Below are 12,607 nucleotides of genomic sequence, written 5' to 3'. Positions count from 1 at the left end.
TGAGGATGTGGAGAAAAGGGAACTGTCATACACTGTTGGTGAGAATGTAAATTGGTGCAGCTACTACAGAAAGTAGTATAGAAGTTCCTCAAAAAAATTAAAAATAGAACTACATATGATCTAGCAGGTTCCCCTTCTGGGTATTTATGTGAAGAAAATGAAAACTGTAACTTGAAAGAAAAAATATATGCACCCCCATGTTCATTACAGCATTATTTATAATAGCCACAATATGGAAACAACCTAAGTGTCCATCAGTGGATGAATGGATAAAGAAATTGTGAAACACACACATACATACATACACACAATATGGAATAGAAAACAATGAAATTTTGCCATTTGTGATAATATGCCTGGACCTTGAGGCCATCATGCTAAGTGAAATATGTCAGATAAAGACAAATACCATACGATCTCACTTATATGTGGAATTGGAAACAAAACACAATACACAAGCTCATAGATACATAGAGCAGATTGGTGGTTGCCAGAGGCAGCAAGTGGGGGTGTGGTAAAATGGGTGAAGGAAATCAAAAGGTACAGGCTTCCAATTATAAAAAAAATAGGTCATGGCAATGTAATGTATAGCATGGTGACCATAGTTAATAATACTGTATTGCATATTTGAAAGTTGCTAAAAGAGTAAATCTTAGGGATGCCTCGGTGGCTCATTCGGTTAAGCAGCCAACTTTGGCTCAGGTCATGATCTCACAGTTTGTGAGGTCAGGCCCCACGTCAGGCTCTGTGCTGACAGCTTGGAGCCTGGAGCCTGCTTCGGATTCTGTGTATCCCTCTCTCTCTGATCCAACCCCACTCACAGTCTATGTGTTTCTCTCTCTCAAAAATAAATAAACATTAAAAAAAAGAGTAAATCTTAAAAGCTCTCATTACAAGAAAAAAATTGTGACTATATATGGTAATGGATATTAATCAGACTTATTGTGGTGCTCTTTGACAACATATACAAGTGTTGAATCATTCTGTTGTACACCTGAAACTGATATGTTATATGTTAATTATATGTCAATTATACTTAAAAAAAAAGCAGATTACCGAGAGCTTAAGAAAAAAAAAAGTTCAGGGGCACCTGGGTGGCTCAGTTAGTTAAGTATCTGACTCTTGATTTTAGTTCAGGTCATGATCTCATGGTTCATGAGATGGAGCCCTGCATGGGACTCTGTGCTGACAGCATGGAGTCCTCTTGGGATTCTCTTTCTCCCTCTCTCTACCCCTTCCCTGCTTATGCTCTCTCTCTCTCTCTCAAAATGAATAAATAAAAATTAAAAGAAAAGAAAAATAAAGTTAAGTGGGTTGTCTTTTTTTCCCCATTCTTAGGGAGTGTTGTCTAGAAGTACTTATCCATTGTGTTAAGTAGTGTGAAAGAATGGGAAAAGCAGATTAGGGCAACCTACAGTCAAAATCTGCATCTTTGTGAATCTGAGCCACAGATTCTTTGACTACAGGGAATGAGAAAGGAACCAAGTTTTTACCCTCCCAGTCCAGAAGGAGAGCAGTTATTGAAGAAAAAGGAAAATATTTTTCTTTCTTTCTCTCCACAGCAAAAACAAAACAAAACAAAACAAAAAAACCCAAACAACAACAACAACAAACATGATTAAATAACAACACAATGGGTGCCACAACCTATATTTGTCTTTAAATCTAAAATGTGTCTCTTCGGGGCGCCTGGGTGGCTCAGTCAGTTGGGCGGCCGACTTCGGCTCAGGTCATGATCTCGCGGTCCGTGAGTTTGAGCCCCGCGTCGGGCTCTGTGCTGACAGCTCAGAGCCTGGAGCCTGTTTCGGATTCTTCGGATTCTGTGTCTCCCTCTCTCTGCCCCTCCCCTGTTCATGCTCTGTCTCTCCCTGTCTCAAAAATAAATAAAACGTTAAAAAAAATTTTTTAATAAAATGTGTCTCTTCAACAGCATATATTTGGATCTTGCTCCTTTCTTTCTTTCTTTCTTTCTTTCTTCCTTCCTTTCTTTCTTTCTTTCTTTCTTTCTTTTTAATTTAATTTTTTATTTTTTAAAATTTACATCCAAATTAGGTAGCATATAGTGAAACAATGATTTCAGGAGTAGATTCCTTAATGTCCCTTACCCATTTATCCCATCCCCCCTCCTACAACCCCTCCAGTAACCCTCTGTTTGTTCTCCATATTTAAGAGTCTCTTATGTTTTGTTTCCCTCCCTGTTTTTATATTATTTTTGCTTCCCTTCCCTTATGTTCATCTGTTTTGTCTCTTAAAGTCCTCATATGAGTGAAGTCATATGATATTTGTTTTTCTCTAATTTCACTTAGCATAATACCTCTAGTTCCATCCACGTAGTTGCAAATGGCAAGATTTCATTCTTTTTGATTGTCGAGTATTACTACATTGTATATATATATACCACATCTTCTTTATCCATTCATCCATCAGTGGACCTTTGGGCTCTTTCCATACTTTGGCTATTATTGATAGTGCTGCTGTAAACATTGAGGTGCATGTGTCCCTTCGAAACAGCATCCCTGTATCCCATGTGTGAATACCTAGTAGTACAATTGTGGGTCGTAGGGTAGTTCTATTTTTAATTTTTTGAGGAACTTCCATACTGTTTTCCGGAGTGGCTGCACCAGTTTGCATTCCCACCAGCAGTGGATCTTGCTTCTTTAAACTCAATCTGAACATCTGTAGCTTTTGATTAGAGTGTTTAGTCCATTTACATTTAATACAGTTATTGGTATAGTTGGATCTATGTCTGCTATTTTGATATTTTCTATATTTCTTACCTTTACTGCCTTTTTTCTGTTAAACCAATTTTCTAGATTTTTAAAAATATCATTTTTAGATTACTTATTTAATTTCTCTGTTGATTTTTACACTGCATAATTTTCTGTTATTTTCTTAGTGGCTGCCCAGGAATTACATCTTAGCTTATCACAGTCCAATTCAACTTAATACTAACCTAATTTTGGCAAATTATAGCAACTTGCATCAATATGCCATATTTTCCTATTCCCTCTATAATGTCAATTTTTATATATTATAACCATATGTTATAACTATAACATTGTTTTCTGTATATAATCTTATGTATTTTAAAGAAATTAAGAGTATAAAAGTTCTATTATATTTACCAACATATATACCATTTCTTTTTAAAAAATCATTTTTTATGTTTATTTTGAGAGAGAAGAGAGAGAGAGAGAGACAGAGCACGAGTGGGGGAGGGGCAAGAGAAAGAGGGAGACACAGAATTCGAAGCAGACTTCAGGCTCTGAGCTGTCAGAACAGAGCCTGATACAGGACTTGAACTTATGAACTGCGAGATCATTACCTGAGCCAAAGTCAGACACTTAACCACTGAGCCACCCAAGCACCCCTGTACCATTTGTTTTTTTTAAATTTTAATGTTTATTTATTCTTGAGAGAGAGAGAGCGGGATAGAGAGAGAGAATGAACAGGGGAGGGGCAGAGTGAGAGAGAGACACAGAATCCAAAGCAGGCTCTAGGCTCTGAGCTGTCAGCACAGAGCCTGATACAGGCTTGAACCCACAAGCTGTGAGATCATGATGTGAGCCAAAGTCAGATGCCTAACCAACTGAGCCACACAGGCGCCCCTCTCCTATACCATTTCTAATGTATTTTATTTCTTTGTGTGTATTTGAGTTAGCTGGTATCATTTCCTTTCAGTCTGAAAGACTTCCTTTAATATATCTTATATTGCAGATTTGCTAGTAAAGACCCAGTGTTGTTTTTTTTTTTTTTAATATGGAAGTGTCTATTTTGCTTTCATTTTTTGAATGATGGTTTTGCTGGATTTAGAATTCTTTGTTATAAGAATTTTTTTTTCTTTCAGCACTTAGAATATGGTCTTCCACTGCTTTCTGGCTTCCATTGTTTCAGATTAGGAGTCAACCATTAATTGTATTGCTAGTTCTTTTTTTGAGATGAGTTTTTTCCCTTTTGTTTTTAAGATTTTCTTTTATCTTGCAGTTTCAAGAGTTATACTATGATGTGTCTAGGTGTAGATTTCTTTGTAATGATTCTTTTTGTTGTACTTCTTGGATCTGTGGATAAATGATTTTCATCAAATTTGGGAATTTTTTGATCATTATTTTTTGAAATAATTTTCTTCCTTTCTCCTTTCTGTTGGATTGCTTCATTTTATTCCATAATACTCTGAGGCTTTGTTTATTTTTCCTTGGTCATCTTCTCTCTGTTTTTCTTGTTATTTCTATTTATCTGTTTTCACATTCTGATTCTTTCTCTTGCCCTTTCAGATCTGCTGTTAAAGCCCATCCTAGTGCATTTTTCATTTCAGTTTTTGTACTTTTCAACTCTAGAATATCCATTTATTCCTTTTTTTTTTTTTTAAATAAAAGTATCTGTTTCATCCTCCTATTCATTGAGTCTTTGTTAGGTTTTTCTAATTTAAACATGGTTTCTTTGAATTTTTAAAATGTATTTATAATCTGTTTTTTGAAGTCTTCATCTGCTGGGGCAGTATAGAGTTAGCTCTAATTGACTGCTTTTGTTTTTATTTTTAAGTACGAGTCACACTTTCCTGTTTTTTTCCATGACTCATAATTTTTTATTGGAAACTGAACATTTTAGATATAGCCAATCTGTAATTTTATTTTTTCCTATGAGAATTGTTGTTTTGCCTTTTTAAAATAAATTATTTTCACTTACGCTTTTAATCTTGTGCTGCCACTGAGATTTCTTCTGTCTTCAAGTAGCTCCTTTCCTTGTATGATAGCTTCTGTTGTTACAGTTCTCTCATGTGAAGCTAAAGTTTGTTTTTTGGTTGCTCCCATTATGTTTGGCTTTCTGGATTTATATAGAATAATTCAGTTTTCTCTTCTATATGAAGCAAGTCTTCTTTAATGTTTTCTTTGCTGGGCTCAATACTGTTTTTTCAGCTATTTTAAAAAAATGTTCTTTTTATTTTTGAGAGAGAGAGAGAGAGACAGACAGAGAGTGAGGGAGACATAAAATCTGAAGTAGGCTCCAGGCTTTGAGCTGTCAGTACAGAGCCGGATGCAGGGCTCAAACCCACAAACTGTGAGATCATGACCTGAGCTGAAGTCAGACACTTAACCGACTGAACCACCTAGGTGCCCCTTTTTTCAGTTATTTTTAAAAAATAAAATAATTTCCAATTTTGGCACTTTTCTTTGGGTGGACTCTAGATGATTAGTATCCTATGAAACTATTACAGGTGAAAAAACATATAATGCTACAAGTAGAGTATTATAATAATAAAAATAGTAATAGCTACCCTTTATATAGTTCTTATTATGTGGCATGCATAGTGCTAAATCTTTAATGACTCTTTACAATAACAGTATGAAGAAATAGAGGCTTACAGAGGCATTGTTTTCTGTCACTTCTGCAGCTAATAAGTGATCACCAACCCAGAATTTGAACCAAGGTCTGCTTTAACTCCAACTCTTTACTTTGCTGCCCTTGGCTGGCATGGAATTCAGGGTGGCTATGTTACTCCTTGTATTCTGGATATGCTGGTTCTATTAATTTGATCTAAGAATTGCCTTAATCTTTTGGGCAGCAATATTGTATATGGCAGCATATCACTGACTTACATAAAGCTTGTATTCAACTAAAATGTACAAAACTTAATAAGATCTTAAATATTTGAGCTTGTGTCTGGCCTGGACTTTCCCTCTTATGTAATTACTTTTCACTATAAATGCAGGACTTTGTGTTCTTGTCTGTGTCTTGGAGATTTCAGCCTAAGTTCTAGGTTGCCAAGATATTTTTGAAGTTTGAATCTGTCATCTATGATATTAGCTCTTCCTCCAGACATATGTGGCCACGTACATCTTTGATAAGTATTCTTTTTTGTGTATTTATTTAGTCTTTGATACAATTTCAAATAAATCAGGAGTGAATAAAGAATGTATACAGCATATCTATATTTTCCCCAAACATTGTTGTTGTGTACACTTCTGAAGTCTCAGACATGTTTGGCCATGCCCATGGGTTTCTCTTCTTACTGTTGTTAAGACAGTGTGATCACTGTATTTTAAGGTTCTGGTTGGAATGACATTGAGACTGTTAGTTATAATTATTGCTTTCTCTGCCTTCTGAGCAATACATTTATTCCATAGGAAATAGAGAGTTTGGTAGGTATTCTACTTTTGTATTAGACTCCTATTAGAAGATATCTGAATAACTGAAACTTCTCTTCACTCTATATAGTATGTTTTGGTACAAGTTTTGTAATGTTTTCTGGGAAAGTATCATACGTATTTCTTTTCTGGATAGACCGCCTATGGTATGCTGCTGTTACAGTATAATTAGGTTTTTCTCTTCAGTTCCTCACTTTTATTATTTACTGTAATTTACTATTAAATTTATGAGTTTCTATATAAGAGTAACTTTTGGAAAGGTCACTGGACTTGACTTTGAAAATTCCTGGATTTGGGGACTGACCACGCAATGTGAACTTGAGCAAGTCACTTAAGCTTTGTGGATCTCAGGAATCTACATATACACAGTAGGGATAATAATATTATTCTTTATCATTTAGGATTTCAAAAACAGGTAAGGATTTTAAAAATAAGAAACTAATATTTCATATAACAAGAAATCAAAAGATGTGCAGTCTGGGACAAGTATGGTAGCTGTCGTAGCTCATTAAAATCTTCTGATCTTTCAGTTCACCATCCTTAGTGTGTAGTCCTTTGCTCTCTTACTTCTTGACTCATTGCCACAAAATAGCTACTTTAACTCTGGGCTTCATATCTATGTTTTAGACACACAGAATGGGAAAGGCTAATAGGTTGAAGGACAAAAATCCTGGTTTTCTCTTAGTGAGGTTTTGTCACTAAAGTTAAGTCCCTCTAAGGATGTCTGCCTGCAGCTCATTGGCCAGAACTATGTTACATGTCACCCCTTGCTTCAAGGAAAGCTGGGAAATTGTTTATTTTTGTGTTTTAGTCTTTGCAGTAGAAGGAAGCAAAGAAGGGATTGGGTTTACGGTTTGGGTCAGCTGGTCAACAATATCTACCACATACTTTCATAGGATTATTGGAAGGATTCATTGGTACAGTGTAATTAATATGTTTCCTCTTGCTTTCTATTGGTGGTCTTAAAAACTAGAGTATGTCTTGAATTAATTTATTCTAATTTTGTATTCAAGCCTCAGAAAATCTATGAGAGTAGTTACTTGAATGTTAAATGAGTTCAGTTTTTACCTATAGTCTAGAAAGTGTCATAAATATGTTTAGGAATAGATTGCATTGTTCCCAACCAGCTCTCCTGTTTTCATCCAAGGTTAAGTGAGAGCCATTCCCACATCTGGCTAATCTTTGTGTACTACACATCCTGACTCTCCTCATCATGGGCTTGTATTTATATCTGGGCTTCTCTATTATAGGGCTCTGTTGATGGGTTTGAAGATTATTTGTCTACAATGATGTCTCACCTTTGATGCCACATACTCTTATTTTCTCTTTGAGCATTGTTTAAAATCTTTTCTATTGCTACCATTAACATGGGCGTTAGTTTGCTACCATTAACATGGGCATTAGTTTTTTCTTTCCAAAGCCATTGGTGTTAACAGTGGCAGAACATTTTTTTTCTTAGCATTTTCCCCTAAAATCTTTCAATATGCTATGTAAAACTTGGAAGTTTCTAGAGCTGTTATCCAGATTGCTGCTGATAATTATTTGTTTATATGATAATAAGCTGAATTATATTTTAATTTACAAAAATAAACAAATAACTTTAGGGTATCAAAGCTCCCTGCTAATTGGGAAACGTTCTAGGTGACTGTTTTTGAGGGTGACTATTTTCTGGAGAATACTTGGGCTTTGAGTAAAAATCATATTGAAGTATAAAAAGCAGCCTGTCACCAATGGGAAAATAATTGGGAAAGAAGCAGATCTGCAAAGTGACTCTAGTCCTACTCTTGTTTCCTTCACTGACTTACAAAATACTTCTAGATTTAAAGAGTTATTGGGGCGCCTGGGTGGCTCAGTCAGTTAAGCATCTGACTTTAGCTCAGGAGAGTCATGATCTCACAGTTCATGAGTTTGAGCCCTGCATCGGGCTCTATGCTTAGAGCTCAGAACCTGGAGCCTGCTTCAGATTCTGTGTCTTCCATTCTCTCTGCCCCTCCCCTGCTCGTGTGCCGTCTCTCTCTCCCTCCCTCTCTCTTTCTCTCAAAAATGAAATAAAAACATTGAAAATTAAAAAAAGAGTTATTAATGAGTCAGAATGCAGCTAGAGGCACATGAAAAATAGCAGCAGAAATCCTGAGCAGCTAAGGAGAGAATGGTAGCCCTAATGTGAGCTGAATAGGCTGGCTGGTAAATTTGAAAGCAGGTCACATATCCTGAATATATATACAGGAGCTATCACCTGGTCCTACAGCATGAAGTAGAGGAAATAATCATAGTCACTAGTTTTCAGACAAAGTTGTATTATTTTTTTCCATGGAGAATGGTAAAAGATGTTAAGAAAAGGCCCCAGGAAGTAAATAAGTCCTGGAGGTGAGCTTAGAGGAGAATGGAGGAGTGAGCATCTTAAATGAGGTCAGAGTGAGATAAGAAAATGGAAATTGCAGAGGATTTGGAAATGACTAGAGAAACCTACAGGATGTATCATGAAGTTGGAGACTCTTCAGGTTTATTACTTCCGAATCTCTTCATTCTGATGAAATATGGTAGTTTATAAATTCTGTCATTTTGGGTGAAACAAGACGTTGATGTGTATATGGTTATTTGTTTTGTTTTGTTTTTGCTGCCTGCCTTTATTTCTTTTTGTAGACATTGTTCGAAGTGATGTTGCCTTGGATAAACAGAAAGGCTGCAAGATTGCTCAGCACCCTGATGTTATGCTGGAGCTCCAGCGGGAGAAGGCAGCTCAAATGCATCTTGTTCTTCTAAAGGAGCAATTCTCTAATACTTACAGTAATCTCATATTAACAGGTAAGGCTATTGGAGTCGTTTGGAATCTTAAGCATTATAGATTGATGGCCTCCATTAGTTAACAACTTGATGTTTGGTAGACACTAAAGTGGGATCTAGATGAGCCTGTATCTGTCTGTCTCCATCCACTATATCCCTTTTTAAATTGTGATTACTTTTGTCTTCCTATAAAAAATATTTCTTGTAGTTTGCAGATGTATTTTGGCTTGAAGTTATAGGCAACTCAGCATGTGTGTTCTCAAAAGACAGAACCAATGAAAACCTAATGAAGCCTTATAAAAATATGACTTTTTAGATGTGTGCCAGTGGATTTGAGAGAATTACTAAATTTGGTGTCTAAGAAGCAGCTATTTTCCTCTTTCTGTGTATGCCCTTTCTGTGAACCCAGTGAACATAAAGATGAAATGTAAAAGAGATAATGATCCACAGGCTGAGCTGAGAATGTTCTATTCCTGGTGGAGTTTGAAAGTATCTGGAGAATTTGATTTTCATTTTAAGAGCAAAGAGGCTATGAGACAGCCATACTCCCTTACATCCTTGGTTCAAGGAGGGAAGTGAATTTGTGTGAGAGCTCAAAGGAGAAAAAGCTTTTTGCAAGGCTGCCTGCAAGCTTTGCTGGTACAGAGCATGTGAGTTGCATGCTTTCGTCAAGTTTTGGAGAAGATTCTAATAGCAGACTCTAATGTGAGAATAATGGAGTACTTGAGATGGAGTAAGAAGAGCGGTCTAAGTTACTTCCATTTTCTTGAGGGCATGCAAGGCATTCCTGCATTATATTGCTCCAAATAAAGTTTAACAAATCACAAGTGTGTGTGTTTCCTGTGTTTATCAATATTTAATATTCAAAAGATGGAATGTCTGACAGGCTATGAATATCTCACACTTATTTTTGTAAACTCCAAGTTAGGACAATTTTAATTTTTTTTAATAGGCTTCCTGGCATTTCACCAGGAATTGCTGAGTGGCAACCAAATTGTTTAACTTCTGAAAAAGCACAAGTCTCTTCCAACTTTTCTTCTTGTACCTGGTGAAAACCCAACAGCATGAGGTGAAAGCCAGATTTAAATGTGCTTTGGTGAGCAGAGAAGAGGATTATAGATTTCATAATTATAGGCCTTGTTTTTTGCTCTTTGATAAGTTATTAAGGAGGGAAAACTTAAAAGTGATTTATAGCCAATGTATTATTTCCCTAAGTTGGTTTCCCTAAGATGGTTGGTTTAAGTTTAGATATTTGGAAAGAACATAGATTTTTATCCAAATTTCTTCATTCTGTCTCAGGCATACAGATGTACATATATTAATATTTTCCAATTCAGGTATTAGAAATATTTTTATTCCACCCTTATGTTAATTTTAGATCTATATTAAAGAGGTCAGATCTTGTGTTCTTTAATGTGGCATAGAAAGGGCTTAAGGTAATTCTAACCCTAAACTGTGGATTCAGAGTGTGGCTTGAAGGCATATTATCTTTGAAAACACAAGTGTTCTATTGAGTTCAATGGAATCTTTTCTAATTCTCAGTAACATAATCCCTTTGAATGTTTATTCGCAGTTCAAACTGTTGGAATCAACATTGTCAACTTTTACCCTGACAACTTGCTTACTTTCCACTAAACAAACTTACCCTAGAGAAGAGCCTCTTTCCTGCTCTTACTTCTCCCAAGCTGCTTCAAAGAGTCCTCAGGCATTTTCCACATTTTTCACCCAAATGCTTGTACAGGGGTGGTACCTTGCTACAGACAGAGCATTTGGTGTGCCCCAGTTTGTTTACATGAAAGTTCAAAAGGTTTTGGTTCCAGGTGTTGGGAAGAGCTGTAGCCATTTCAATTTAGCACCAGTGGTAAAACTATTTTAATGTCCTTTAACTAAGTCTTTGATTTTACACAGTGTGGTTTCCTAATTGTTATGAAGTTTAATCCTTGATTTCTTGTATAAATTTTGAGAACATGGTCTCCAGACAGCTAAACATAATATTTAAACATAACTAAACTAACTTTTGTAAATATTTCCCTTTTCAGTGATGAATGTATATTGGTAAGGAGGGTGAGGTTGAAGGGGCAGAGACCTCTCAAATGAAGTGACTCTCTTTACCAACATGTTCAGAACACCTACTCTAGGATTTCTGCTTGGTGATGTTCCACTTATTTTGTGTAACTCTGGCATAATATTTGAAATGTCTGCAATGAAAGTATTTATGTGGAACAAGATGAGGAAACTAGGCCTCCAAAATCTTAGAAAGAGATCATTTTCTTCATGACTCTGCCATCCCCTCAACCCTTCTCAATTATTTACAGAATTTCATGTATATGAGTAGCAGTGTATCATAATAGTTTTCTGGTCAGTTAGTGGTATATTCTTTATTTTAAAATTGGTTGACTAAGATCATAGTATAGGAAAAAAATAATAAAGCGATTGAAACATCAGATGCTTAAAAGCATGGTTAAAAATGATAGTTGTTGCCCTCCACCTCACAAGCAAGCCCCCATTCTTAGATGTTCCATCTTTAGCTGATGTGACTGTCAGCGTTGAGGTGAGAGGCATGCCTTCATTTTCTGCATTCCAGCTCATCTTCTCTCTTAAACAGCCACCCCTCAGATGAGAGCAGATTATATTCTAGCTTTGAAGGTCTTCTGACTGTTCAGTAAAAGGAAACAACCCTCCAGGACTTAGTGACAGCTCAGTTAACAGAAACTAGTAACAATTCTTTAATGTGTATATCTTATTGAAGTGTTCCTCCTTATATCACATTTTTAGAAAAGTGGAGTGTATTTTTGCATGATATTAAATATGTCTTTATGTTTTCATGTGAATGATTTACATAGCAATGGAAATAATGTTAGCCTTCCCTAATATAGTGGGTTTTTGCAGTGAACTCCAAGGTTTTAGGAAGGTGATGGAGTAATACCAGTAGAACATCAGTGATAGAACTGTTTTAAATGGTGATGAGTTGCATCCTGCACTTTTCACACTGACTCAACAACACGTGGATGTATCTTATCTTGTCCTGTAGCATCCAGTTTGTCCGGGAGCATTTAAGAAAGAAAAGGGATTATTCTTCCATTTCTTTGTGTTCTCATGACTCTTAATGTAATAATGTTCTGTAAGTTCGTTGAAAATGTCTTGCTGTTTATATGATAAATGAATTGACTTGGGATAATTTTGACATCTAATTAATAACTTTAATAGGTTCAGATTCAGTATTCATTTCCCCTCACCTTGCTCCACCCCCATACTTTTTGAGGTATAAATTGAAATTTTGTGGTGGATTCCTATAATCAAATGAAAAAGTCAGCTTTAAGGGGCAATGTATTTTCTAGGATTTTGTTTAGAACATAAGCTTCTGAAGGATAAGGAATATCATATTTTTACAGCATTCTGCACAATAATATATAGAACATAGTGAGTGATCTTGAAATGGGGTCAAATTAAAACAAAATTTATTTATGCTGTGAAGTCATAGTCAACCCTCTGTAACTAGGCAGCCTGAACCAAAGCCCTTACAAAAGGATGGCATTACCTAAGATGCTTTCCAGGATTCTTTTATGAGGACTCTTGTCATGTTAATTGCGGCTACTTTTTGTTTTATACACCCTCTCAGCCATTAGATTCCAAAGTGGATTGGGATCCTATGGTCAGCTTTACTGTGTTACTGTGGTAGA

At 35.9% G+C, this 12,607-nt stretch overlaps 1 protein-coding gene across 1 annotated transcript in view; it reads left to right on the top strand.

Annotated features, from left to right (window-relative positions):
• Positions 1-10,077, top strand: part of LOC125933148 (uncharacterized) — a 59,935-nt gene extending 49,858 nt beyond the window's left edge. Inside the window, exons 4-5 of the mRNA XM_049646007.1 lie at positions 8,787-8,948; positions 9,880-10,077. Coding sequence (XP_049501964.1) covers positions 8,787-8,948; positions 9,880-9,929 — 212 coding nt within the window. The 3' untranslated portion in view covers positions 9,930-10,077. The remainder of the gene's footprint in view (positions 1-8,786; positions 8,949-9,879) is intronic.
• Positions 10,078-12,607: the final 2,530 nt, after the last annotated feature.

Source organism: Panthera uncia, chromosome D2 (assembly GCF_023721935.1).
Source record: "Panthera uncia isolate 11264 chromosome D2, Puncia_PCG_1.0, whole genome shotgun sequence".
NCBI lineage: Eukaryota > Metazoa > Chordata > Mammalia > Carnivora > Felidae > Panthera > Panthera uncia.
The sequence above is the reverse complement of the archived record's forward strand: the minus strand, read 5'-3'. Positions and strand labels throughout refer to the sequence as shown.